The 27,972-nt window shown below is 54.2% G+C and overlaps 2 protein-coding genes and 1 pseudogene across 3 annotated transcripts in view; 2 read left to right on the top strand and 1 right to left on the bottom strand.

Annotated features, from left to right (window-relative positions):
- The window catches only part of CUNH5orf49 (chromosome unknown C5orf49 homolog), a 59,117-nt gene that overhangs the window by 12,726 nt on the left and 18,419 nt on the right, over positions 1–27,972 (bottom strand). Inside the window, exon 3 of one of the 2 annotated variants that reach the window (XM_036226299.1) lies at positions 22,274–22,616. The exons of the other annotated variant lie outside the window; for it this stretch is intronic. Within the exon in view, the coding sequence (XP_036082192.1) occupies positions 22,506–22,616 (111 nt within the window). The 3' untranslated portion in view covers positions 22,274–22,505. Of the gene's footprint in view, positions 1–22,273; positions 22,617–27,972 lie in introns of those variants that run through there. 2 annotated transcript variants of the gene reach the window in all.
- ADCY2 (adenylate cyclase 2) overlaps positions 1–27,972 on the top strand; it is a 304,109-nt gene that overhangs the window by 264,422 nt on the left and 11,715 nt on the right. Inside the window, exons 17-22 of the mRNA XM_016130145.2 lie at positions 549–668; positions 5,316–5,485; positions 12,240–12,324; positions 16,680–16,838; positions 19,069–19,215; positions 20,850–20,957. Of these exons, the coding sequence (XP_015985631.2) occupies positions 549–668; positions 5,316–5,485; positions 12,240–12,324; positions 16,680–16,838; positions 19,069–19,215; positions 20,850–20,957 (789 nt within the window). The remainder of the gene's footprint in view (positions 1–548; positions 669–5,315; positions 5,486–12,239; positions 12,325–16,679; positions 16,839–19,068; positions 19,216–20,849; positions 20,958–27,972) is intronic.
- On the top strand, positions 10,327–10,445 carry LOC118607078 (annotated as a pseudogene).

The raw sequence follows: 27,972 nt of genomic DNA, 5'->3' as shown, positions 1-27,972 counted from the left end.
AGCACTCACAATAATAGATACCAGCGTTGATTCTGGTTATTGCGTTCTACCCATAAAATTAACTTTTTCCTAAAATCGAAAACTCATAAAACTCCATTGACGCATTTACTGTTCGAACCAAGACGGTTCAGATCCTGCACACGCGTTGCAGAGGCTCTGATTTCGGGGCACGGAGTCGCGCGTGCGTGTGTCGCGATGTCGGCCTCCAGCGCAGCTCGGGCCGAGCCCGCCCTCTGCCCCGCGCTTTGTGCCTGTTCGGTGTGGGATTTAGCAGAGGTGCTTCTGTGCTCTTCGGCGTCAGTCCCGAATCCGGAATTCATTGCTAAGTGTGCGGCACAACACTAAATAGTTATTGACTTGTTCCATGGAAATGCTCGAAGCCTCAAGAGGGCAGCAGCGAAGCTGCCCGCGTGCTGGCTGGCCCGGCCGAGCCGCGTGCTTCGCGGGGGACACAGCGGTCGGGGGACGCAGCGATCGGCCCAGCGCTCACCTCCAGGCTCCCGTCTCCTCTGCACCAACTCGCTGAAACATCTACATTTTCTTTGCAGTTTTTCCTGAGCGACCCAGAGGAAGCCGTCCCCCCCGCCACCAACACGTCGAACGCGAGCCTCTCTGCCTCGCACCGCCAGGCGGCCATCCTGCGCGCGCAGAACCTGTTTTTCCTCCCGGTAGGAGCGTTTCGGTCGTGGTCGGTGTCTTTCTGCATGCGATTGGTCTATGTAGTGTCGTGGGGCCCACCTTCTCGTCTGTTCTGGACGTCACTCTCCTTGGGTGTCAATACCCGAGCAGGTCCTGACCTGCTCCACATTGCCAGTCTGGGAGAAGAGAAGTCCTGGCCGACTGGCACCACTTAGGTCACATGCGCAAACTTCCGGTGTCACCAGTGAGGCCCTCCCAGAGGACTCTTGTCATTATTCTCTTCACTGCTGCATGTTACGCATCCCGGCGTTCGACATTTAATTACACGGCACTAAAATTCTGGGTTCGTTACCTGTAGGCTGTGCCAACTGCTCCAGAGAGTTCCCGCTAGGTCTCTGATGCGGGGGTGACAGGGCCACACTGCACGGTTCCGTCTCCCCGTTGGCCACAAATGCCGACCCCAGATAACCCTTCCCGGCTCGTTCTAACCAACGCTCAGAAGGGCCGAGGTCGAAATTTCAGAACTTACTAGCACACCAGTCTTTTAAGTGGAAACAGATCGATCAGTGATGTACTACTTAATAACTTTTGTCTTCCATGAATCGTTTGTGCAAAAAAAAAAAATCATATTTTGGTACTCTCTGGCACCTTTTATGAATAATCATCTAAAAGTAGCATAGATTATTCCTGTTCAGTTCCACGTAGTCCATTTTCAGAATGCTAAATTAACTATTTCGGGAACCGAACTCGGCGCGCTAAGATGCTTTCAGAGCGCCCCGCTGTCGGCCACGGCGGCAAGACGTCCTCTCCTCGTCCTCTCGCTGACGTGCTCCCTTGATTTTTGGCTTCGATGCTCTTTCTCATCTTGCCCTTTCCGCTCGCCGCTCTGTCCACAGAGGCTTGGGTCAGCTGGCATTGTTTTGAGGTCATGACTGTCTCCGAGGCGGGCAGACCAGGGGTCATAGGAATGTCCCTCAGGCTCAGGAAGAAGGGACGGCATAAGTTTTGTCCCTTATCACGGGGGTCCCGGCCTTTATTTGAGGCACTGAACCCCAGCCAGGGTTAGACACCATCTTCCGACATTAGTTATATGAAAAGTGAGAGGCGGGGCGCGTGAGGTCTTATTGGCTGTGATCTCACGTGGGCCTGCGGAACCGCACTCTTTGGAGGAAGTGTCAGCTGACGGCGTGGCTGGCTCTTCCTCCTTGAACGGACGGCGTTAGCCTGCCCACGGCCCCCACGCCGGCAGAGGGAAAACGCCTCCACGCTGTGACGTGCAGCGATGTCGCAGAAAGATGCATTTTCATAGGAAAGCAAAGCGGAGCTGGCAAACCATTTTTGTTTTAAATCCCTCCATTCAATGTCTTTGAGTAGAGCAAGTAGTTCACTACGCAGCTCCACTAACGGCGGCGAGGTCATTCTGAATTTCGTCTGGGCGGTATCTCACTTTCAAAGGAAGCAGATCATTAGCGACCCAAGATGGGGAACGGGAATATTTACTCAACCTTTTAAAAGGACCTGAGAAAATACACAGTAGACTCTAAAATCTCGGTCACACTTAGTCAATAGGCCACTGCTGTTCCCATAAGAACTCTCCAGAAAGAGAGTCACTGAGAGCCTTGCAGGTAAGCCCCATGTGCTCCCCTGGCCTCCGTCTGTGCAGAAACAGTTTCATCACCTTGCGGGTCCGGGAGCCGGGAGACCAGCTGAGCCCGGAACTGCCGGCGTCCCCCACAGTAGACTTGAAGGAACACTGGGAAAGTGGTTTGGGGTGCCTTATTTCTCTCAAACCCCATCTTACGTGGCACCTGACATGGACCAGGAAGTGAAGGGGACTGCCACCTTCACTGCCATGGGCGGTATAAACGGATACGACTTCTTAATGGTCGTTTATAATTGTCATCAAAGAGCATAGACACTTTTTACCCTGTGATACCAATTTTGGAAATCAGTTTTAAGAGTACAAAGACCTAGCTACCAGGGCACTCATTAAAGTGTTTGTGTAACATCAATGATAAGCGAAGAAGTAAAAGAAAGCAAACAACCTAAAAGCCAGAATAAATTAATTGTTTTGATAAATTCTGTTTAGTTATAATCGGCCATTACAAAAGATGTAGGAAAATATTTAATGACATAGACATACATATTTGTGATAAGTTACTAATTGAAAAGTATCATTAAAAAACATCCCAAACAATATAATCCCAATTTACTAAAATGATCATGCCAATAAGTAGAAAAAAAAGGGGGGGCTAGAAAGATATACAGGAAATAATTAATAGCCTCACATTGGATATTGAGGATGATAGGAGACCCTGACTTTTATACGTGTCCTTTGTATATTTCCTAATTTTTGACATCAGATGTATTATTTCTAAAGCAAAAAAAAAAAAAAAAAAAGTCATTTTAAAAAGCCCACCAAAATCAACGGTAAAGGATCTTTCCTGTGTAGGCACTGTGTGCTCTCCCAGGCATTTGTAACACTTTACCCACAAAACCACCCCATGAGGAGGTATTATTGGAATTCCCATTTTCCAGGTAAGGAAACTGAGGCCAAAGAGATTCACATAAATGACCCAAGATACAGAGGCTGTTCCCTTGGCGCTAAAACACAAGCTAATTCCATTGAATAACTATATCAAAAGCGCTAATAACCGTATTGACTAATATTTACTTAGTTTACTTAATACTAACTAATAAGAAAAACTTATTTAGTTACTATTATTTAGTAACTAAAGTAATAGGAATTACTAATTTAAATAATGTGACTAATAGCTAGTACAACTATTAACTATTAATTATATGAACTGTATCAAAAATGTATTCAAGTAAGGTCACTAGGAATTACGCCCGAAGAGAAGTCAGTTCGGGAGCCCGCAGGGACTGGCCCGCCCGCTGCCCTCGCTGGTGGCCTCAGTGACACCCGGTCTCCCGAGCTCCCAGCCGGCCTGCTGGACTCATGCTCACACCCCCCGGTCACTGCCTTTAATTAATTCCCAGAATACCTTGCGCGTGCCCTTCAAGAATTCTAAAAAGGGTTTTGTTTTTTTTTTAATAGAAATTAGGCTAAAAGCCTTCTTCCCATTAACGTTTGTGTGTTCATATTCATAAAATGTGAAAGCTTTTTAAAAGCCTAAGAATGAATTTTAAAACGTGAAATCATGGGCGTATTTGTGTAAGTCTTGGCTGGCACGTATTTCAAAGGAGGGTTATTACAAAAAAGAATCTTTACAATCCTCCCTCCCTCCTTCCAAAAAATCACACATGCGCATACTCATTTAAGTGGCTCCTTATTCTGCACCTTTTCATTTGATTAGGCTGGACTTGTTGACGACTTTCATTCTCATGACGGGTTTCAGCCCAATTTCAGAGGCAGAAGCCTTTTAAAAACCAGGTCTTGTGAAGAGCCCCGGTTTATGACCACAGCAGGTTTTGTGACCACTGCAGCTCGCTCACTCTCCGACTTTCCTTTCTTCCCCAAGAGCAAGACTGACGAGCTACTATCAGTAGCCTTTTAGACAGCTTGTTGTGGATGACCTTAGGCGGGGAAATGAAAGAGCTAGAATGACAAAAATAAGCAGTTATCCGTGGCCAATTCCATGTTATGAAACTAAAATGGAGTCGCTTACAAAGTGGGCTATTTTTTAGAGACAGGGCTTATCGAACATCAGTCAGATCTCTGTTTTATTAAAATCGTTAAACTTGTTTGAGTGCTGTTTCTCTGTTCCAGGAACTCTTAAGAGAATATCATAACCCCTCGTTTGTAAAAACACCCTAATGCAGCCAACAAAGGCTCGGCGAGGATGGCAGCCGTTCATCCGAGGAGCCTCTCCTGCTCGTAGGGCTCCGGGCTCCACGCTTTGCTCTTTCCTCTCGGTGACCTGCCAGGGGGACATTATTGCCCTCGTCACTGTGACACAGGCAAACCGGGTCACTGACCTAAAGTATCTCAGGCGACGAGCGGCTAGAGCAGGGTGGAGTTCTGGGTTATCCTGATGCGACGCGTCTGTCGCGGTAAATAGAGAGAACGAGGTGACCTCGGCCGGCAACTCAGAACGTGGCGGCCGCCACTTCTTCCCCACACCGGGCTCCTCCCGCCTCTCCCGGTGCCTGTTCGCTTCTGAGATACTTGCGACTTGCCTTAATCGCAGCTTTTAGTTTTTAAATTTTTTTTTTCTGCTTTATGAAAGTCCCTGACATGCAGTTTCTCTTTTAACACAATGCCTGTACTTTATTATGCTTTTAACAGAACCACCTGCGATGATTCGCATCCTCTTAATAAATTAAAGAATCGAAAGGACAAAAAAAAAAAGCTTGTGTGTATACTCCAATTTTTTTTAGTCTGCAAACGTGTAGGTCATCACAGTTTCATTTTCAAGCAGCAAATGACATTGGCTTATGATGACATGTCTTCGATATAGATTTTTTTTTTAGAATCATTTCTATCTGGCAGTGTGCATGATTTCATTAAACGCGGCAAGCCATGTAATGAGGAATTCTATTCCGAATCAGACGCGTCTGCGGGATCAAAGAGCGGAAACGGGCGTCTGCTATCACGACGAGTTTCCGAGTTAGCCGGGGAGCTCGGCGCGGGTCCCATGTTGTTTCTCATTTCGGCATCTCTCAGAAGGGGCGCTCGGTCCGCATCTGACCTGTCCCCCCCCCACCCCCCCCAGTACTTCATCTACAGCTGCATTCTGGGGCTGATATCCTGCTCCGTGTTCCTGCGGGTGAACTACGAGCTGAAAATGTCCATCATGACGGCAGCGCTGGTGGGCTACAACACCGTCTTCCTCCACACCCACGCCCACGTCCTGGACAGCTACAGCCAGGTCCTGTTTGAGAGGTAACCGGCGCCCTCTCCGTCCTCTTGGACGTGGTTCTCGCACGGGGTGTCGATAACGTGGGTGCGGGCCGAGTAAGCGCAAATGAGCAGCGACATCGTCGCTGGCGATCGCTGCCTGAGAGTTTCCTTGCAGCCTCATTTCAGAAGGATGATGTGTGTGTGTGTGTGTGTGTGTGTGTGTGTGTGTGTGTGTGTGTGTGTGTTTATTATGGGGTGCAGAGAACATGTATGGTCAGTTATGTAGAAGGCATGAAGTGGTTTAGAGAGACGATTTCATTATAATCGATACTATATTGATGAGAATGATCCGAGGTTCCTCGTCCTCAGCATTATTGATGTTTTCAGCTGAATAATTTTCTGTCGGAGGGCCGGGGTGGGGAGAAGGGGCTCTTCCGAGCAATGGATAATATTTGGCAGCATCCCCGGCCTCCCTCCGCTTGAAACTAGACACAGTCGCCCCCACAGTCATGACAACTAGAAACGCCTCCAGGCACTGGCGAAGGTGCCCTGCAAGGCAGAACGGACCCCAAGTTCAGAACAACCAAATCGACGTACACAAAAATCCTGGAAAAATATGTGGATATCGTTCCGAGTTATAGAGCTAAATTTCTTACGGAACAGTCCCTGAAATCCCCGTGGGTGGACGGAACACGACGGCCACCCGTGGCGATTCTCTGTTCCGTGAGAAGTGGGACGTCCAAGAAAGATGTGATCTGTTTGCCCTCCCGCCTCAGGCCCGCATGCTGACCGTACGCGGCTCTCGGGCTACCCCGGGTTGACACGGGGTTTCTCGTGGTCAGGTTACTCATTTTTATAATGAATATTTGTTTCCTGCTTTAAAAAAGCTCTAATCCTCACACTCTCCTCCATCTCCCGCTGTAACAGCAAAACGGTGTTTCATATCAAGTGTTAGGTTTCTTTCCGGACCCAGCGGTCTCCTCCTATGAGCCTTTCGCATAAATCCTGCATAACGTTTCCATGTTTTTTAACGTCAAATAAATAGCTTAAATATTTGCATAGACTCGATGCTCCAGCACGATGGTTTTGGGGACAGCGCGTGGCCGCGGACTTCTCCTTCGGAGGTCTGGCGTCGAGAGCAGTGAGCACTTCACTGTGTGAATGTCTCTTACCGATGAGAACACTTAGGAGATCACAACCGCAATGCATTCTCTTCACCCAATTTAATTTTCATCTTCCTCCGTACCATGAAATCCTCCTAGCTGCCTGTAACAAAGCTTATGGTCGTGGAGTTGCAAAAATGTATAATTGTATTAAGGAGATTTTATGATTCCTTAGCCAGGATGAGAATGAAATCGAAGTTAATGTTCCAATAAATTCTCAAAATCGCCATCCGAACATGCTTTCCCATTTCTGCGCTGTATCTGGAGAACCTGTATCGGATCCCTAAGTAAATACAGCATTACTGATTTTTACGTGCGGCTGACAATGCTGTTAAATTTCCCTTTATTAAATTTAAAGCTCCTGCATTTGCCAACAGCCATAGCACAAGAAGAAATGAGATTAGCAAGTTTCTGATGGGGGAGACTTATTTTGGGGGATCGGAGTGAGAGACACCGCCTGTGATTAGAACCCCGGCGGCAGTCGAGTGGTAATTCAATGGCAGAAAATGAGTTTTTACTTTCAGGGTCCTTCGGTTTCATTTAAGATTTTGGTGTTTGTTCTCCTGATTTTGTCTTTATAACAGCCTTAAAGCTAGGGAGGGCTGACCCGAGACACCGCAGGGCAGTCAGCCAGCACCCTGTCCGGAGCAGGTGCACCTGCCCCCCCCCCCCCGCCCCCATTCCCAACCTCGATGTTGAGGTTCAGGCACCTGCAGGCCTGATCCCTGCACAAGCCGCCACAGGACTCCCAGAAGGGTTCCTGCCGAAAGATGAATATTACTAACGTAATACCAAATTGTCTCTAATGTCGGTTTAGAGCTAACCCCGTAAGAGACTCTTAAGAGCGGGAGTTCAGAATTCTTTCCGGATTTCCCAGGAACCCCGCGATTCGTGCCGGAGCCAGAGCCCATCAGTTTCAATGATTTTTTTCCTTACGAGATTCGAGAGATCCCCCCATCGGACGACCGCTCAAGGTTTCCTCATCCTTGGGTTGGTTGACGCTGACACCCCTCTTTCAGACATGAAACTGGGACTAGGATCCTCAAAAAGCAAAACAGAACAGAAACCACGGAGACGGTGCCTCGCGAGTGACGTTCGAAAGGCCCGACCCAGCCGAAGGCGCCCCTGGAGGCAGGAGCTGGCTTAGGGGTGCCAGGCAGCGCCTCCTTTCCTCACCGAGCTGGTTGGTGGTACTGAAATCACGTGCTTGGTCTTTCCCCTTTTCTGAGCCATTTCTGGCACTGAATCTTTGCCTCCCACCCCCACTTTTCGTTTCCTGGTCCTTGCCCTGGTCTTCCTTCTGGGGCGTGTGCCTAGCTGTGGCAGCCAGTGTCCTCGCTGCCCACCTGGCCTGCAGACTGGCCCCTCGTCCAGCCCTACGTACTCCTGGTAGACCTACTGTGAACTTCTGGCTCAATGACTTGACAGTCACATAGTAATTACAGATTGTTTTAATCTTCGCAGTGGAATACACATCTCTAAAAGATGCGTTAATGGTTTTGGTTTACATGGCCGCTATTGACTATTATCATATAAAATTTGAAGGGAAAACATCTGTTAGAATGGAAGCCAGCAACATCCCAATACTTAACATTTACCTGCCATTTTACGATTCGCATAAGTCACCTCATGGTGACAGGAGCTCAGAAGTTTCTGGTACTTAGATGGTCCGGAAAAGGATGTTTTCTAATTCTTCGGCATGTACCACAATCCCGCTTCTCCTCTGTGAGGACAAGAGGTTCTGCTGTGCCAGTCAGGAGGGATTCCGGTTCCAGTTCACGCCACTGTCCCCGGAAGCCTCAGCCAAAGCTGCCGAGGGCAGCGAGCGCTCGGCGTGGCCTGGCGATGCCGACAGCCATCGATGTCGCTGGAAGCGGTGCTCGTCTCGAAGATGCTTCCCGTGATGGGTGCTTATGACAGAGTCTGCAGGACGTGGCCGCATTTCCCTGCGAGCTTCCAGAAGTGACAAGTCTCAGGGGAAGAGTGTTATCATTTCATGTGGATCCAGAGATGTGCCTTTCGCTTTACAGAGGGGGAGGCGGGGTGGGGGGTGACCGTGAGGAGAGGTGACACGCGGACCCCGGGGGACTCGTCAGCCCTGGTTAGTCCCCGCGGCCTGGCAGGACGCTTTGCGGACGGCGTGTCGAGTGTGCGGGTCAGCAGCACGGACGTCCGGTGCCTGGCGTCGTTCAGAAGCACGAGATCGTCGCTGATGGAGACATCAGGGTCGCCGTCACTCCCGGACCTCAGCGGCGGCTTCGCGTCGAGGCGGCAGCGCGCCCCTTCCGCTCCGCGGGCCGTTGCTCTGCTTTCCTCGTTTTTCCCGAGTCTCGTGGAAAACCCAACAGCTGGAATTCAAGATGCCGTGACCCATTTTGAGGATGTCCCAACTTGGGATCGACGGATGACGAGCTCACCGCGAGTCTTGAGGAAGGACTGCAGAATTAATCGCTCCAGAGAAAGGCGGGGGGCAGCGCAGGCCACCTCTGGGGAGGGCAGTCTGGGCATCTTCCAAAGCACCCGGGTCCGAAGCACCTGCATCCAAAGCATCTGCATCCAAAGCACCTCATCTAAATTAAAAATGGGCTCCGGATTTGCATTCAAACGCGTAACGCTTCCACGTTCATACTGAAGGATGATTAATCACTTCCGAACTTCACCTCTCGGCTTCTCTCCTCCTTCCCAGGCCCCTCACCGCGTGCCACATCCAGACAGTGCGGGACATGCGTGTCTCCCTGTGGCCGATGCCCGCCCAGCGCTGGGCTGGACGCAGGGAACCCGAGCTGCCTCGTTTAGCAAGAAAGCAAGTCATCCCAGATCTCCTCAAATTCCACCCAGCCTCCAGGCAGCATGGAGGAGGGAACGCAGTCAGCGGGCATGTGACGGCTGCAGGGGCAGCCGGAGGGAGACGGGGCCATCGGGGGGACCCTATAAATGTCTGACCCACGGACTGTGTACTTGAAACCAATAATATTTTTCAAAAAGCAACTATTGGCCAACTAAAAAAGAAAACATCTGTGATTCAAACCCACCTGCAGCAAGGTGCTCGATATTTAAGCTGTTTTGCTTTGTTTTGTCTCGTTTTGGCATGAGGGGTGGAAGGAGACGTGTCAGAGCCTGCGCCCACAGCTCTACAGAGCACATAGTTCTTGTCACCCTGCACTCGGCGAGGCTAAAGCACGCAGCCCCCCGTACCTGTCGCACTGATATGCCGGCCGCACCCCCTGAAAATCCCTCTTCTCCAGCGCCGTATGAATCAGGGCGCATTGTGGTCTCCATAGCGAGGGCCGGCCCTGCCTCTGCTGACCTGCGGCTGCCTCCGGGGCCTGTTTCCAGGCAGGAGCCCACACCTCGTTATGTTGGGCAGTTTGAAGACCCAGAATGCCCTGCGTGGCCTTAATGGCTGCCCCTCTGAGAAGGCCTGAGGCTCTGAGCTGCCTGTCCTTGGATGGCAGGGGGCCACCTTCTCTGGAGGTTTGCACAGGATTCAGCGACTCTGTGTGCAGCCAGGGGAGGGAAGACTGTCTGGAAATGAAACCCCTTAGGTTTCAAAATGACGTGGTTATTTGTCCACTTATTCGGTTGCTTTTATACCACATTTATAACATAACACATATAACGTGTTTATCGAGTATACTCTCCCTAGGCTCGGCCTGATTGCTGGAGTCTGAGCACACAGAGCTGAATAAAATATAGTCTCTGCTATCGAGAAGGTAATGAGTCTACGGCCACGTCACCCTGAACGAGCCCGATCCCGTCTGATCCTGGAAGCTAAGCGGGGCCGGGCCTGGTTAGGACTTGGATAAGAGACCACCCAGGAAGACCAGGTGCTGTAGGCGGGAAAAAATTTTTTTAAATTTAAAAAAGAAGGTGACGAAACACACGATGAGAAAATCGTGTGTCACCAAAAGGCCGGAAGGTGACTCGTCGGCGAATCTTGGTCGAGTGTGTACAGCTTCGGACATGAGAGGGCGTGCTGGCCGGGAGCCGGGGGGGGGGGGGGGGCCCGAGGTGCCACTGCGGAGCTTCGGCCGGGCCGAAGAGAAGCGAGGTCAGCATCAGGCCTGGCACAGGGCAGGGAGCGCGCGTGAGCATTCTGCCGCAAGAGGGGGCGCAAGGGGCGGCATGTCCGGGGCCCGGTGGGGGGCGGACGCGGCAGGCGAGGCACCTTCGGACCACAAGGACCACACCACGGCACACCTGTGGGAGGAGCCGCCCTCGAGGCGAGGTGACCCGAGCCGGCAGCCAGGGGCCGGGAAACGGGGCCTCGCGCGCCCTCCGCCCTCCTGGGAAGGGGAGCAGCCACGGCGTGGGCTTCCTCGGGAAATTAAAAACAGAACGAGCGCACGGCCCCGCAGTCCCGCTCGTGGGCGTTTACCCGAAAGAACCGAGACCAGGACCGTCTGCTCCCCGAGTTCCCCGCGGCAGCGGCACAGTGCCCGACGTGCGAGCGCCATCCACGGATGAAGACGACGCGGCGAGGGGTGCCCGTCGACCTCGCCTTCGCCTCGGTTTATCTCCTGTTACCCACTCGACACGAACTAGGTGCTTCTCGTCTTAAAAAACAGAGGCTCGTTTCACCCAGAAAAACACGATTTGTTCTCCACTGTAGGACTATTTGTGTCTACACGCCCGGGCTGCTTTCTCCCCAGAGTCATGAAAACGCCATCGTCACCTCGCTGTAACTGTTTGCCTTCGGGTTAGAGCCTGGCTCCCCAAGGAACCCCTCCTTACCTGTCACTTGGTCTGTTGGGTTCCTTTGTCCGTTCGGACACTCAACACCGGGGTCCCAGAGTGCAGCCTCAGGATGAGGGCCGGCTGTAAGTGAGCGTGTGGCTATGGGCATGTGTGGGCATCTAACTCTCTAGACTCCGGTTTTTAGGTGTGAAAGAAAGCATATTTGGTCACATTTTGGTCAGAACTTTCATTGAGTTACAAGTCAGAGAGTTGGAACCTTTCTCAATTATATTGCCTCTGTAGTCTCTGCTGTATAACTCAGGGATAGGACAGCCTACGCATGTGAAAGTCCACAGTGGATTTCGTCCTTAAAACTTAAAGAAGAGAAGTTGAGATAGAGAGAGGGGGAGAGAAAGAAAGAAGGAGGAAGAGGAGGAGGGAGGGAGAGAGGGAGGGCGGGAGGGAGGAAGGGAGACGGTTCTATGAAAGAGTATTATTCCCAGGTTAGAGTAGCTCATAGAAATTGCTTCCTACTTCATTTTTATACCTCGCGTGATTATTAATTTCTAGCAAACTCTCTCTTCCTGAGAATATAACTAAAAATCTGGAGAAATCACGTATCGAATTATCTATATCGATCCCAGAAGCATGAAGAGACTATTATTCATACTCTGGCATTCCTTCCTGGTACAGAGCAAGAAACCTATTTTAATTGGGAAGATTTTTTTATTGAGCTCCCAAAATGGGGTTGCTTTGCTCTGGCGCACCCTGGGTGTGAGCATCAATCTGAAGTGTGTGCGTGTGTGTGTGTGTGTGTGTGTGTGTGTGTGTGTGTGTGTGTGTCGCCGGCGTGGAATGTCAACGCACTGGAGGTTCTGAGGTTCATTGCTACACAGATTCTAAGTCCCGTGTGTGCTGTCTTGTACCATTTTTGTCTGTCTGTTGTTTTTTAATAGACCAGGCATTTGGAAAGACTTAAAGACCATGGGCTCGGTGTCCCTCTCCATCTTCTTCGTCACACTGCTCGTTCTGGGCAGACAGGTAAGAAGCCTGAATTTTTGGTTTTTGTTTTGTTTTGTTTTGTTTTACATCAGTTCTCTAATGTACTGTATTAATACTTTGCTGGGGTGCCTTTCATGCAAACAAACGTTGCAGCATCAGAATCGTCTCGTGCAGGGAAAAAAGTGGGTAGCGCAGGGTGGGGGCTCAGATGTTGACAGAAGGATAAAGGTTTCTCTTTTTTTCCCCCGCAATTGGCAAACTTTGCGAATGGTAGCTATGTGAATTATTGTTCCTGTTACATCTCGAAATACATGGTGTAGGTTTTGTGAGCCTAAAAAGTATTCCCTCAATAGCTGACATCCCCTTGATTGGGGGTTCATGTGCTTTTCAGAATGTGTAGCTTGCTTCCTTTTCTTCGGAGTAGGTATAAATGCTTTTGCTGTCACTTGCAATCATTTCTAGAAATAATAGTTTTCCATTCAAACATTTTGTTTTGTGATGCGAACGGCATTGCTCCTTCCCGGGCCCCCTCCGCTGCCGGCCTCCCAGCAGAGGCTGTGGGCGCAGGATTTTTCCGGCAGGCTTCTTCCTCTGCCGCAAAGCTTGCGTTGAGTTCTTTGATGGAGAGTGTGAAGCTGAAAAGTGATTTATTTGTTTGGGAAGAACCAGCTCAGGGGCAAAGCCAGTTACATCGCCTGCATGTCGCTGGACTCGCAGAGAGCAGGAAGCTGTCGGTGGTCAGGGCGGAGTCCGGAACTGTACCTGCCAGTCCAGCGGCCCGGGGGCACTGTCGTGTGCTAGCTCCCCGGGCAGCGTGAGCGGCCGCCTTCCCTCAGAGGTCGCGGGGCAGCCCTCAGCCTGGTCCCTGGAGGCGAGCCGCTGTCCTCGGGCGGCTCTGCCCTGCACGGCTCGGGAGATGCCTGTGACCCCGCCGGCCTCCCCGCCTCCGTCCCCGGCACCTGCCTGGTTCGGCTTCCTTCGGCTGGCATTTCCCGCGGTCCACGCGCTTCAGTTAACCACGTCCTGTTCTCTCTTCCTGGCTCCGTCTGCTGCCCTGATCCCTAGTCTCCTCCATCTGTCTGTTCTCACTCAGAGAGAAGGCGTGGCCTCCCTCAGGAAACCCTGTGCTTTAGGTGTGAAAGAGCCGAGCTTTCTTGCAGAATATCACTTAATCAGGGGTCCCCACCCCCCGGGGCGAAGCTCCATCTGTGTCTGCAGCGACACCACCTCAACGCCACCTCAGATCGCCAGGCATCGGGTTCGCATAGGAGCACCTGGCCCTGGTGCCGGAAAGGTCGGGGGCCGCTGCCCCAATGCTCATCCCTCAGGAGACCGCGTGGCCCACCCCTCTGCCACAGCGCCTGCTTCTCCGTTTCACGCCTTGCTCCTTTGCACTCCGCTTGCTCCTGGAAGAGCGATCACTCGCAGCGCATGACAGCGGCACCTTGAAGCACCTAGAAGCGAATGAATTCTCCCACGTTCTGTATTGATCGTCGCGGTGATAAACGTCCAGTCTCTCTGCGCGCGTGCTGAATCCCGTGGCTGCGCCCTGGTCGGTCACTCCCTCAACCGATGCCGGATAAACAGTCGAGCGCATTGATACTGTGGCCGAGCGTCAGTCTCGCACAGTCGCGTTGATGCCAGCCCGACGTGGTGGCATTCCTCTTCTGTCGCGAACGTAATTGTAAGTCACGTGTGCATCCAGAGACCTAAAAAGTTATTCCTTCCCGTGGGAGTGACCGTGCCCCCAGTCGTCCCGTAACGACGAGCACGGAGCATGCACCACGCCGAGCCCGGAGGCCGACCCGCAGCCTGAAATCATCGGGAGGATGATTTGCTAAGGTCTCAGGACTTTCAGGCGAATGGGAACCGTGAAGTCTCAGGCGTTATGTTCCTGTCCGCCCTTCTGGAAAAATGAATATGTCATAAACAAACGTCCGAAGCTTGAAACAAGGGTTTTAGGTTTCGTAGACATCCGTGTCCTCGGAGTTATTTATTTCCTAAATGGTTTCGTAAACTGCAGCACAGACATTTCGCAACTTATTTTCTTGTCATTTGTCCTAATGGCACCCCGGCCCCATGACCCTCTTTATTGAGCTGCCGGTGGCATGTTTGTTTCCTGAGCAAATTAGCGCACTAACTATCACTGCGAGTGCCTACGAAACCTCGCTGGGAACATAACGCGTGCCCTGGACAAGGCTGCGGCACTGGCCTCTGCTCTGAAACCGCGTTTCGGGCAGACACGCTGGTCCACCGAAGGATCCCCGCGTGCCCACGGCACACTGCCGTCGGGGGCCTGCGTGCGAGGCGGGCCCTTCCAGGGGCGGGTCCGGCAAGCCGCAGCCGCGTGGCCCAGAGTGAGGCCCAGGTCACCGGGGCTGAACGTTCAGATCCGAGCAGAGGGGCTCACACGCTTCCTGCACCCCGCTGGGACCGCGGCTCTGTCCCCGCGGGGAGGTAAAGGCCCCGGCTCCTCAGCGCCCGAGTCTCGTCTCGAGCGGGCATCTGCGTCCCCTCAGCGCCGGCATCGTGGACCCATCGCTCGGCCGTTCTCGCTTGAAACCAGCCGCACTTCCGACTCAGCCCCCAGCAGGCCCAGAGACATAACCTGCTCTCCAAGCAAGAGGCCTTTTCCGGAAAATGCCTACCGAGTGTGACGGCCATAAATGCAGAGAGTGGACAAGGTGGCGCCAATGTGAAATCTTAGTATAAACGATCTTGAAAAATCTCACAGTCTTTAAATATAAAATGTCCAGCTGCATGAGATAAAAATAAATGCCACGCCAGAAAATGAGGAACAATTTTTGAGTGTGTCAAACGTACTTTGATCAAACCTACCTGATGAAAGAGTATGGGTCTTTAGGTCTCACCATGTGGATTTATTTCTTAATTGCCACGTGTCGGTGAGAGGCCATTCGCGCGTGTGCATGTCTGCGTATGTGTGTGTGCGTGTGTGCACGTGCCTGTGTTTGCGGGCCTGTGTGTGTGCACGACTGTGTGTGTGCATGTGTGCGCGCGTGTGCGTGAGTGTCTGTGTGTGCGCGTCTGTGCGTGTGAGTGTGTATGCACATATCTCTGTGTGTGCATGTGTGCGCGCGTCTGTGTGTGTGTGCGCACGTGTGTGTGTGTCTGTGTGCGTGTGTGTCTGCGTGTGTGTCTGTGTGCACGTGTGTGTGCGCACGTCTGTGCGTGTGTGTGCCTATGTGTGTGTGTGTGCATGTGTGTGTGTGCGTTTCTGTGTGTGTGCGTGGGTGCGTGCGCGCCTGTGTATGTGCGCGCATGTGTGTGTCTGTGTGAGTGTGTGTGCATTTCTGTGTGTGTGTGCATTTCTGTGTGTGTGTGCGTGTCTGTGTGTGCCTGTGTGTGCGCCTGTGTGTGTCTGTGTGCGCGTGTGTGTGCATGTGTGTGTCTGTGTGTGTGCGCGTCTGTGTCTGTGTGCGTGTGTGCGCGTGGTTTTTTGCTCTCACTACTGTCATCAATCACACTATAAAAGAAACAAACCCCCCGTATTTAGCTCTTCTTCACATTGACTTATGAATAAATAACGTTTTGGCTGAGTTGAACCGCACTCTCTCTGCTGGGCTCCTCCGGTACAGGAGGACTCACCCAAGTCTGTCTCATTACACTGAATTATTTACATCGCAGGTGGCAGGAAACGATGCCCAAACCAAAGTGACCTTTTGACAGGCCTCCCTGTTTCCACAGTTTTAATAATCACTGGTTTTAAAACACGTGGAATTTCAATACATTATAGAGTACGAACACATGCTTTCTTACCAGACGCTATCTTAATTAAATGATATTAAAATGAATTTTTGTCTAAATATAATGTCATTCCCTCAATACAGTGGAATGCCAAATGGGGGAAAAAAATGCATATTGTCCAGTGAATACTTAAGTATATAATCCGTGGTAGGGGAAACTGATTTTTAAATGTCAAAGGCGGACTGCCTCAAAGGAACACTATTATTTTCTAAACGCAAATCATCAAACGATGCGTTCTCTCCACGAACGAGCCTTCCCTTTGCACTCTTCATTTATTCACTATTTACATTCTAATATTCCTCTTTTCAAAAAAACACACACACAAACCCGGGCCATCGGGAAGCCTCATGTCCTTGCTTCCGGCAGGACGCAGGCTCGCGTCGTCTCTGTTCCGGAGGCTCTTGCTTTCCCAAACTTGCCTTTTGCAAACCCGTGTGAGAGGGCGAGTGAGGGGCATTTGGGGGTACAGGGAGCTTTGCAGGGGAGGTGACAGCTCTGTCTGGGGGCTCTTTATTTATTTATTTATTTTTGGTTTCGTTTCGTGCTTGTTATTTTCTCTTTAAAAAAATCTCCTCTCTGGCAGAACAACATGCCTATTGTTTCTTTACCTCTGTGTCCTCTTGTAACAGAATGAATATTACTGTAGGTTAGACTTCTTGTGGAAGAACAAGTTCAAAAAAGAGCGGGAGGAGATAGAGACCATGGAGAACCTGAACCGCGTGCTGCTGGAGAACGTGCTCCCCGCCCACGTGGCCGAGCACTTCCTGGCCAGGAGCCTGAAGAACGAGGTGAGGCGGCCGGCGGCCGGGGCGGGGGGCTGGGCGGGCGCCGGGCGGGGTGGGGGGCCGGGCGGGCGCCGGGCGCTCCGGGCCGTGACCCAGACGCCCACGGCCCTGCAAACGCCGACGGGTTCAAGTCCAGCATCGGCCTGCATCTGGCCGTGTCCAAGAGGAGGCGGACCGGTCGCGCCAATGTCAGCTGAGACTGGTGAGCCAGACGGGGTCACGTCTGACCGCCTGAGCACGGAGCCGAGGTCATTGCTCATTTTTCTTCCCCGGTTAAGTCAAGTTCTGAATGTTCCGCGTGAGGCGCTCGGTCCCAAGTATGTCACGCAAGTGGCCACTATGCTCCCTCTTGGGGGGGGGGGGCGCCCTCCCTACCAGCGGGCGACAGAGGCCCAAGTCCGGCGGCGGGCGGGCAGCAGGCGGCCCCGCGTCGACTCCGCCGTTGCTCGCGACCTCCCCGCGAGCCTTTCGTGGGCCTCGGAATTTCAAAGAGAGGAAACTGGGGTGCCGTCACCGCAAGGGCAGACCGAGGTGTCGAATCCGCCCGTGTGAATGGACCGGCACGGGAATTCCGCGGAAGCCTGAGGGGTGGATGTTCACCGGGCGCCGGAAAGGCTGGCACCTCGTCCCCGTGTCGAAACGGCTTCTGAAACGAAACGTGCGAAATGTCTTCAATGTTCCCGAATGACGAGAGTCGGCAGGCGCATCTGCAGCGGAACTCCGCTAGCTTAAGAAACATGGCCCCGAGCACCCACAGGCCCGTGCTGAGCATGGCGGAGCCTCGGCGGCGTGCGAGGTGCAGCCCCGCCCGTAGGGGACATTCGGCGAGGCCGAGCAGCCGGCGAGGGGCAGGGAAAGCCACAGGTGCGTGGGCTCGCTGACACACGAGCCCGACCGTGCCGATGCCGGAGCACGGGGTGGCACGTGTCCGAGGCGTGTGCGACATGGGCGGCGAGGCGCACCCGGCGCTGGGCACGGCTCGGGGCGCGGTCTGGCGTCCTGGGAGCACGCCGGGCTCGCTGAGCGAGTCGGCGGATCGACCGCCGACCGTTCGGTTTTCTGCGTCTTCTCCTGGTGTTTACGTTCTGCGGGTTATTCGCGACCTGTCGACCTTTCGGCTGCAGATAATGAAATCGCTCCGTCTGTGAAGAACGAACCGTCTGTTTCCGTCCGCCACGTAAAAGTGTCCTTATGTCTCTGTGTCCAGGCGTCAGGTCGGTCTACAAATCCGGCACGTCCGTGACGTTGTCCCTGCCCTCTGGTCAGGCCGGCGCCGGGCCTGGATACAGAGGTGAGAAGGACAGAGGTGACCTCGCCCCTGGGAGGGGACAGGATCCTGTTGTCTGCACAGGCACTGGCCATGGAACTGTGGGAGTCCACAAAGGCCACCTCAGTGAGGCGGTGACGTCTGAGCCTGAACAGAAAGTGCTAGAAACCAGCATCTCGTGGGGCAGGCGACGAGGCCCGTGACGGGCTGCCCCGCGGTGCCGCCTGTCCACCCTGCCCTGTCGGCTGCCCTCGCCTCCGGGACCAGCCCCCACGCCCGCAGAACGACCCTCTCCTTCCGGAGCTTTCACGGAGCCTGAAGGTTTCACCATATGTTGGGAAAACTGGAAATGCCTTGAAATTGTTTACAGGACACTGCGATTGTATTCGCGTCTGTTGGGCGTAAAACCACGAGCCTCTTTCTGTTTAAAAACACGTGGATGTCCATATGAGTGTTGTCGGTGTCGCGTACGGAACGGTCGGTCGCCTGAGGCATTTCACGAGTTCCTTCTGGAAACCTGATGAGTTTCACCTGCTCCTCTCAGGGGGCGTGAAAGAGGAGGTGTCCAAGGGCCTCAGCCAAAGACCGAAGCCATCGGGCGTCATTTTAGGACAAGGCAGCGGTTTGGGAATCATTTCCTTTCCCTTCGGTTGCTTAACGGACCCTTTTTCCCTGAGTCGGACGTCTCCGGCCTCTGGACTGTGGAAGGCGGAGGTGGCGGAGAGGGTCGCGTGGAAGGGCGGCTCGCGGCAGCGGGTGGAGGCCGTGGCGCGCGGGGCTGGGGACCGCGGGGCTGCCTCCGGCTCGTTAGGAGCGCCGCCCGCCTGTGACGCCGCCAGCCGGGGGCCTGGCGCCGGGGCGGGGTGCCTGGGCGTGCCCTGGTGGCCGCCCCGCCCATCCCGGTGGAGAAGTGCTTGCGCTGGGGCGCGCCCCGCTCACAGGCGCCCGCCCCCCCTCTGCCCGCAGGACTTGTACCACCAGTCCTACGCCTGCGTCTGCGTGATGTTCGCCTCCATCCCGGACTTCAAGGAGTTCTACACCGAGTCGGACGTTAACAAGGAGGGCTTGGAGTGCCTGCGGCTCCTCAACGAGATCATCGCCGACTTCGACGACGTAGGTACCGCGCGCCCCGGCCCCCCGCGGGGCGCCCCCGCGGCCCACACATCGCGGGGCGTCCTCGCACCCGTCGTGGCTGGGGCGGAGGCCTCTGTTTGCTCTGCCTGGGTCCCGGGTGGTTTCAGAGGGATGGATGTGTTTTATTTGTGAGGTGGTGTGATCGCTTAGCACAGCTACCAAAATCTGGCCAATTTTCTTGAAAGGCTTGAACTCCGAGGAAAACACTCGCCCTTCCATTTTTATGTACACGATAATTTATTTACTATTGATTATGGTAGATTCTCGGCGTGTCTGCCAGTGCGTCCTGCAGGCTCCCTGTCAGACACCAGCTTCAATTGTGCACAGGTGACATGCTTTATTATTGAAAAAGCAATATGGAATACGGGATGATATATTTTAGAAGGGACAAAATGTGCGTTTTACAACTCGAACTAGGTGTCGTTTTTCCATTCTCAATATTCTGCCAACACAAAGAACCATAAGATAAGAACAAACACACCTCTGGTTTTAAGAATTTTGCTGCTATATCGTTCGTATAAATATTAAGCAAAATATGGGAAAATCGCCGTCCGTGAACATAAATTCATCATGCTACACGTAATGTGACGGTTTCCGGCCAACCTTACTAAACGTCCCGTGGGACCTGCACGTTTCTCCGCTATTATCACCGTGAGGGGGACTCGAGACTCAGGGTGAGACATGGCAACTGGAGATGTCCACTGTCGCGACGAGTTCCTAGTGAGAATGGCGACCGGTTTGCTCCAGCCGCCCCTCAGGAGGACAGCCGTCCCCAGTCCCACGGGTGTGTGGCAGGTCGGATGAGCTCTTTCTTGTACATGCGGCAAAGGGACTTGCTCCCTGTTACATTCTCTGACGTATAATTTTTGAAAGGCTTTTCTGAACGCAGAAGTGTCAAGTTGGGGACAGGGAGATGCTCCCAGTCTTTGGTCGACACCGTTGTCCTCCTGAGCAGGTGCAGAACCTTCCAGAGTTTCCCCCACTTGCCCTCTCCACGCATTCTTCCTCATTCCAGCGGCTTCTCTTCCCATGTCTACCTTTCCTCTGTCTCACCCCGGATCTAAGGTAGAGGACAGAGAGAAGTCAAGGGGCAAGCTCGCAAATGGGGCACGAGAGAGCAGGATCCGAGCTAACGGGAGGAGCTGTTCTAGATCTTTATTCCCCTCACCTCGACAGCTCGGAGGCCAGAAACCCACCCTCGGCACTATAGTTGGTCACAAATCACCCTCGTCGTGGCAGGGAAGAGCTCACTCCCTGAATCATACTCCTGTAACGAGGTCTTTCAAACAAGCAGTCAGGAAATTTATTTGAGGCCATTATCACTTGCATCATAATTTATCCTGCCTGGTTCCTCCGCTAGCAAATTTTGAGAAGTAATTCATGTCATTTGGAAGTAAATCATTATACCGAATTTCCTTCCAAGGACACGCTCTTTGTGAAATGCATGAAGAGCCCTTCCCCAACAACACCCAAGGTCGAAAAATGAATGACCAGTGATCGAGACATCTCGAGTTCCCGTCACTGTGAACTGGACATGCAGAGCGTCTTTAGAAAGCTCTTGGCCTTGGGTCAGCACTCGACTGAATAACCGAAAGGTCGTCATTGCTTTGCAGCTGCTGTCCAAGCCGAAATTCAGCGGGGTGGAAAAGATCAAGACCATCGGGAGCACGTACATGGCCGCCACGGGCCTGAGCGCCGTGCCCAGCCAGGAGCACGCCCAGGTACGGACGCGCTGGCCGCGCGGGGCGCACGCGAGCCTCGGCGCTGCCCCGGCGGCTCGCGGGGACCGTAAACCGTGCCACGCGCGCGACCCAAATCTCAGCGATTGAGATTTTATGAGACAGGGTGAGAATCCCAGAGGCTTCCGAGGGGCTGTTCGCGGAACGTTCTCTGGTGGACAGGGAAGGGGCGATCCAGCGGATCTGGCAGCTGCTCGAGCCGGGTAGACGTACGAAAAGTCGGGGGCGACAGCGGTTTGCTTAGAATACTCCGCACAGGACGGGGCCTGGTCTCCGGTTAAGAACAGCGCCGTCGAAAACCAAGCCGCTGCGTGGAAATCTGCTCGAAAAGGTGGTTTGGGAACAGCTGAGCATCCCTCAGCCAGCCAGCTAGCGTTTTCAGGAGCTTTCTGTTTGTTTCCCTGTGTGCGTGTGTGCGTGTGTGTGTGCGCACGCACACGTGCACCTTTGTGTTTGTGCGTGTGTGCATGCATGGGCACGTGCATATGTGCGAGTATATTTGCAGGGGTGTGTGTGTGTGTATTGTGTGTGTCTGTGCACATTTATGCATGTCTGTGTTTGTGCATGGGTATGTACTGTATATGAGTGTGTGTGTGAATATGTAACATGTATGTGCACATGTGTGTGCGGATGTGCTTGTGTAACATGCGAACCCATGAACTAGACCCCCTTTGGGACCCCTAATGGGGAGCAACGCGGGTTTGCTGCAGGACGGGGCGGGGGCGGCGCGCAGCACGGATGACCAGAGCACGGTTTGCTGGCGGCAGGCGGGGCCCCCCAGAGCGGAAGGGCTGCGCCCCACATGCTCCGCCCCCTCCCACACCCGCCTCCCGCAGAGGAGGGGATACGGGGCGCTCACGCCGGCCGCCGCTGGGCGGGGCCCCCCTTCTCTGCTCTCGCTCGTGGGCGGAGCCTGGAACGTGAACCGCGCGGCGTTTTCCCAAGTGCGTGGGCGGCGTGCGGTCCGTTTGCGCTCACCTGTTGCTCTCGAACCGTTGTTCGTAACGTCTGTTATGTTTTATTTAAAAAAGTGCAAATGATGAGAGAAACTTTCGACGACTCTCATCTTGGGTTCCGAGCGGGCCCCCCGCCCCCCAAGGCCAAAAGGAAGACGTGGCCCCTGCGCACGCGGCGCTGTGTGTATTGTGCGTTTTCAGTGGTTGGGCTATTTACTCCCCTAACATCGAAGCGCTGGGAAACTGTTGGAAAATTGTAACGCAGAGGCATTCCAATATACAGCATTGTTCTAATGTTAAATACTTTATTATGCTAAAAGTAGGCCTAATCACAATTTTACTTTCCTAACTTTAATAGAAATCAACATCTACTTTGTCCACACCTTTAATATTTTGGAAAAAAAGACCGTTAAAACAGAACCTAGAGGCGCGTATACAGGGACAGACACCTTTGCTTTTGCCTCAGGCCCTAAGGCGCTGGGCAGGCAGCGCACGCACTGTCAGACCCCGTGGGCCTTACTCGGCTCTGCTGCCGTGACCGAATCCCGCAGGCGGGGCCTTAAACAGCAGGAATTCATCTCCTCACAGTTCGGAGCCGGCTGGTCGCCGGGCGCGGTCCCGCGGGGCACGGCTCGTGGCCAGAGCTCTGCTCCTGGCTTGTAGGGGGCCGCCTTCTCCCTCTGTCCTCGCATGGCAGAGAGGAAGAGAGAGACCGCGAGGGGAGAGGGTCACGGCTCCAAGACATGACATTCGGGGGGCACAGCTCAGTCTGCGGCCCTGTCTTCGTGTATAATTTCAGTGTTTTAGTCCATCCTGACTTTCTAGAACTTGACTCATGACTGTTGAGCTTTGGGCGCCCCCTGGAGGCGTGTGCCAGAAGAGCAGGCCTCGCTCTCCTGGCCCTGTGTCCGGCCCTGCGTCCAGCCCTGCGTCCAGCCCTGATTGTCGCCCTCCCCAGCTGACGTCCTCTTGTGGCCGCTTAGGGCCCTCGACCTGATCACCCCGACTCCGGACTGCAGCTCCCCGACAGCCGCTTGCAGGCGGACCCCTCGGTCGGGCGCAGCTGGGGGCCGTCCACGCAGATCACACACCCTTGTTCTCAGAGGGACTGTGCGTGCGCCTGCCCCATCGCGAACTGTCTCGTTTCCTTCCCTCCGTTTTACAAAGCTGCTACCCTCCCCGCCCCGTGGGGTCCCTCTCCTTCTTTCCCCCTGGCAAGTTCAGACACTTACGAAATGCCTCCCGACCTCCCAAATCTTGACTTTTAACAAGCCTAGGAGAGGCCTTCCCTGGCTCCTCCCCAGGGCGCATTTTACAGACGCAGGACAGTGGCGTGCCTCGCCCAGGGGCTTGGAGAGAAGGCGCAGGGACAGAGCCGGGCAGCCCCAGGCCCTCCTCCGAGCTCCTGGCTGCACCGTTCACTCATCCTCACCGCTGCTCCCAGCCCCGGCCGAGCAAAGCCGGCCTTCCGCAGGTGCCACCCCGTCTGTCCACGGCGCGATTTGCCGCCTCGCTCCCCCTGAGCTGCTCCTGCCTTCTCCCCAGCCGCCGACCTTACCAAATGACGGTCCGCCTTCGGGAAGAGCCCAGCGTCCCAGTGCGACCGCTCGGTGCTGACTGTGACCGCTCAGCTGTGGCTCCTCGGTGCCCTTATGTGTAAAGCGAGGGACGTGGTCGGGAAGATCGCGTTAACGTGCGAAGCGCTGCCCACACCCCGCGGGCAGAGAGGCGGGTAGAAATGCCGATCGCGATCGCGGTGCGGCGGAGATTCGTACACCGGCCCGTGCGTCGATCCCATCGCCGCCTCCGACAGCCCCGGCATGCGGGACTCGGGGCACAAACGACGTGCCGTGTCATCCTGTCCGCGCGGGGAGCTTCTCCTCGGCTGGAGCCATTTTTACTTTGAGCATTTAAGTAGAACCTGGTTAAGGTCATCCTAGAAACATCTTGAAGCGCCGTGGAAGTCTTCTGAAGGGAATGTTCATTGTGTTTGATTAGAAGGGGAAATAGCATGCTCGACAAATATTAATGTGGATGTTAGTTATTTTCATAAGAAATGAATATCGCTTTTGCAAAAAAAAAAAACTTTTGACTTATTTTTTATAAATGAAAATCCGTTTTATAAATGAAAATGAACCACCGTCTCGAAGGCACTGAAACTATCAGACACTCGCGTCGTTGGCAAAGCCCCGCGTCCGTGGGGGATGCGCAATGCGTGGAAAGAGGGAGAAGCCCCGGACGAGGGCAGGAGACGACCTCGCGCCTGCAGATGCTTTCACGCGCTTCTCTGCGCGGTCGCGACCGAGACCCGAAGGCCCTGAGCCCCGGGGACGTGGGCTGAACCTGCCGCCTTCGCCGCTTCGTTTCTTCCCAGCCGCAACACGGTGAGGCGGGTGGCGACCGTCCCGTTTCACGGATGAAGAGACCGGGGCCCAGAGAAGGCCAGCGACTCAGCCCAGGCCTCGCAGCTATTGGTGGTAGAACCTGGAGCCGAACCCAGCTTTCTCTGGACTCCAAAGCACGGGCAGTTTTCTCATGAACGTGCAACTTTCGGGTAAGTAGTAGTCAGAGTGGAAACAACCATCCTAGGAAAACAAAGGACGAGGCGAATGGGAGATGAGGCCTGGGGGAGACGGACCTGGACGCGGCGGGACTGGGAAGGAGCAGGCGGAAGGCAAGGCCAGGCCGCCCGGATCCCAGGCTCCCGGCTGCGGAGTGTGACTCTGAAGACGCCGTGAGCGTAAGCAGAAGAGTCCGGGACGAGCGCCGTCTCGTGGGAGGCGGACTCATGCTAGTTTTAGACACAGGTCCGAGTTTGCACGAAGGCATCAGAGCAGAAGTTCCGTCGTCCACAGGAGCGATGGTTGGTGCCGGAGCCACGCGTCAGTAATTCTCGCGTGTAGTTCCACATCGGCCGAATACCTGCGGCACCTGCCGTCCAACCCACCTGTCGCCATTGCAAGGAATGCAATGCAGAAACGTAAACTCCAGTGGACAGAGCCTGTACGATGAGATGGAAGTGAGAACGCTGCCTGACATGCAAACGGCGAGGTGCTGGCCGCGTTCTAGACGCCCGCACGGGGGCAGGCGGGGGCAGCGGCGTCGCGTGGGCCGACCGGGACCCTGGGGGCCACTCGCGCGAGGTACTGACCTCTCCGGAGGCTCCTTTCCCGTCTGCACCCGGGCGTGAGAGAGGAGCTCCTTCGGGGGGGGGGGGTCAGGGTGGGGATTAAAAACAAACGTGCGTGCCCGTGAGCAGCCGCTCCTGCTGGTGAGCGCCCCGAGCGTCCAGCAGCCGGCACGGCGCAGTGTTTCTCTGTCCACAAGTCGAGCTCGCGTCGCTCACGTGTTCACGTCTTTGAGAACCAGGCCAAGTCAGGTCGGAGGCCCTCGTAACCATGACGACGGGTCTATCACAGTGGGCTGTGTGCTAGTTAACCTCCCCAGGGAAAATGGCTCAAAATGTTGGGGGCGGAATGTTTGCTAGACATCCCTTCATGGGCATGTTAATAAGACATGTTCTCCGTACAGTGAGATCAAGTGGAGAACAGTGAGAGTCCACTGTCACCCAGGTTGAGTGAATCTAGAAGGATCCACAGAGGGCGTGGCCATCGGGCCATTTTCCAGAGATGTTATTCCGTGCCTGAGTCTCGGGACACACTGGGAAATTGTGAGTCCTGGAGCTGTTCTCCAAGAGGCACCTGAAGCTCAGGTGTCCCGAGCCACCTCGCACGGCTGATCTTTGCGCTGTGGGTCATCAGCTCACCTTGGAGAGGGCTGGTGTCCTTCGGAGCACTGTGAGGTCTGATCGGATGACCCCCAGGAGTCCCGGGTGGAGAGCGAGGTGCTCCCTAGACAGCGGCTCCAGATTGTCGAAGTCAGACGGACGCCTCCAGAGAGGGCGCTCGGTGACCAGTAGATGGGCACAGGGAGGGGGAGGGGGAGGAGGAAACGGGAGAGGCGGCGCCCGTTCACGTTAGTGCAAAACCTCGCCGTGGTCGTCGCCAAACGGTGCCTTGGATCACAGGAGAAGCTCCGTAAACAGGCGTTTGCTTTAAGCAGCGTCCCTTGCTGGTGCAGCTTCTGAACCAAAGCAGCTTGCAAAATGCGTTCCAGGAAACCACACGCGTCGCCTTGTTGCGGGCCGGAAGTCAGCTAAATGTGTGGAGGGATCTAACGGAAATTCCTTGGATCGCAGGAGAAAGAGCTGCTTCATACGGCCATCAAATGTTTATCCAAAGCTCAGCTGTAGGGATTTTTTTGAAAGGAACTGGGCTCTTCCGGAGACTGAGCGCAATTTTTTTCTAGGGGTTACTAAGCCCAGATGAGTGGACGCTGGATTTAAACCCCGCTCCCAGAACTCAATCTCTTCATTTATTACTGAGGTCGCGTAAAGCCTCCCGTTTAAGCCCCACCACGGGAAAACAGGTCAGAGGGCGATTTATCAGAGAACGAAGCTGGTTTGCTGCCCTCGGTTCAGTAAAAAGCAAACCATCTCCTGTGGCAAATCGGTCCTCCTTGCCAGCACTAATTCCCGCTGCGCAGGACTCTGCCTGTCGGCTTACTCTCCGTTAGGAAGCAAGGTGTCTTCCGACTGACTGCGTAAACCTCCGAATCATCTTCTCCTCTTAGTCATGAGACGAGCACCGTGAGCAAGCTCTGACCGAAAGGCACAACTGTCCCTAAGAGATGACTGATTTGCACCAAAGCTAGCAGGCAGTGCCTCGTGGTTCCTTTTTTTTTTCCTTTCTTTATTTTTAATTATTTGGTTTTTCTCCCACGATTTCGAGTTGTGGATTTATGGCCACGGTAGTAGTCCATTCGTCTTTGCATAGATCGATACAGTTCACCTGAGGAAAGGAAGAATCCTTCTCACTGAAGCAGAAACGTCATTTCTCCTCTATTTAATTTCGTCCAATGGTCTCTCCTCGGAGCAGTTTCGCCCCCAGGGGACAGCTGCCGATGTCCGGAGACGTTTCTGGTTGTCGCATCTTGAAGGCGAGCTGCTGCTGGCACCTGGTGTGGGTGGAGGCCAGGGCGCTGCTCAGCAGCCTCCATGCACAGGACGCCCCCAGAGCAGAGAGCTCCCCGCCGGCTCCGGCGCCCCCCCCCCCACTCTATGACATGCTGTGCGGCTTCCTCGAATGATCCTCGCGCCATTTTCCTCTGTCCTCAGCCGCTACCTGGGTCTTCTCCGCCCGCCATCGTCTCGAATAAGCGGGCTGTGCTCAGGGTCTCTGTTTTCCTTCTCACTCGTCCCGACCGAAACCCTCAGGCTTTATCTTCACCCCCACAGAGAACGCTCCTCGACGGCCACCGGGTGCCTCCCCTTTGAATGTCCCCAAGATGAGACACTCAAGTAAACACTTGTCCCAGAAGTTGTGGTGTGATGCACCCTCGAGGCCCCAGGGTCTATTTCTCCTACTCTTGTCGCAAGCATTTCCGGGGGCCGTCACAGGTGCCGGTGCCAGCCGAGGGCCCCGCCCCGCCTCCCCCAGGGAGGCCCCTCTCCTTTCCCTCCCTGGAGCCGCCGCCCACCCCTCCCGGGTGATGCTACCCAGACGAGCATCCGTGGCTTTGACCTTCCGCCGAAGCGTGGTGACGATTCTCGCTGCTCCTTCTAGACATTTCCTCTTGCTGCCCGGCAGCCCACCGAGGTCTCGTCGCTCAGTAAGCACGTGTCAGTGCTTCTCCGGTACCGGACGCTCTGTCCTGTCAGGAGACACAGGCTCGTAGACCACGGTCTCCGCCCCGGTGCCATTCACAGACCAGCGAAGGAGACGGGCTCCGGGGCAAGAGGCCGTGCTGGCTGTGGGCCTGAGGCGGACGTCCGTCCCACAAGGCTGCTGGCAGTGCCGAGGCTGCACCGTGGCCGGCGGGCTGACCGGAAGCCGCGCTCCGGACTCTCTTGGTGCCTCCGATGACTCAATATCGGGGCAGCAGGAACCCTCAGAACATGTTAATTAAAGCTCTGTATGAATCATATATCTATATTAATAATCTTGTTAAAATATAACCAAAAGTAAATATTTTAAAAAGAG

The sequence above is a fragment of the Rousettus aegyptiacus genome, unplaced genomic scaffold (genome assembly GCF_014176215.1).
Source record: "Rousettus aegyptiacus isolate mRouAeg1 unplaced genomic scaffold, mRouAeg1.p scaffold_m13_p_8, whole genome shotgun sequence".
NCBI classification, from domain to species: domain Eukaryota; kingdom Metazoa; phylum Chordata; class Mammalia; order Chiroptera; family Pteropodidae; genus Rousettus; species Rousettus aegyptiacus.
Note: the sequence above shows the minus strand (reverse complement) of the source record. Positions and strands in the feature narration are given on the sequence as shown.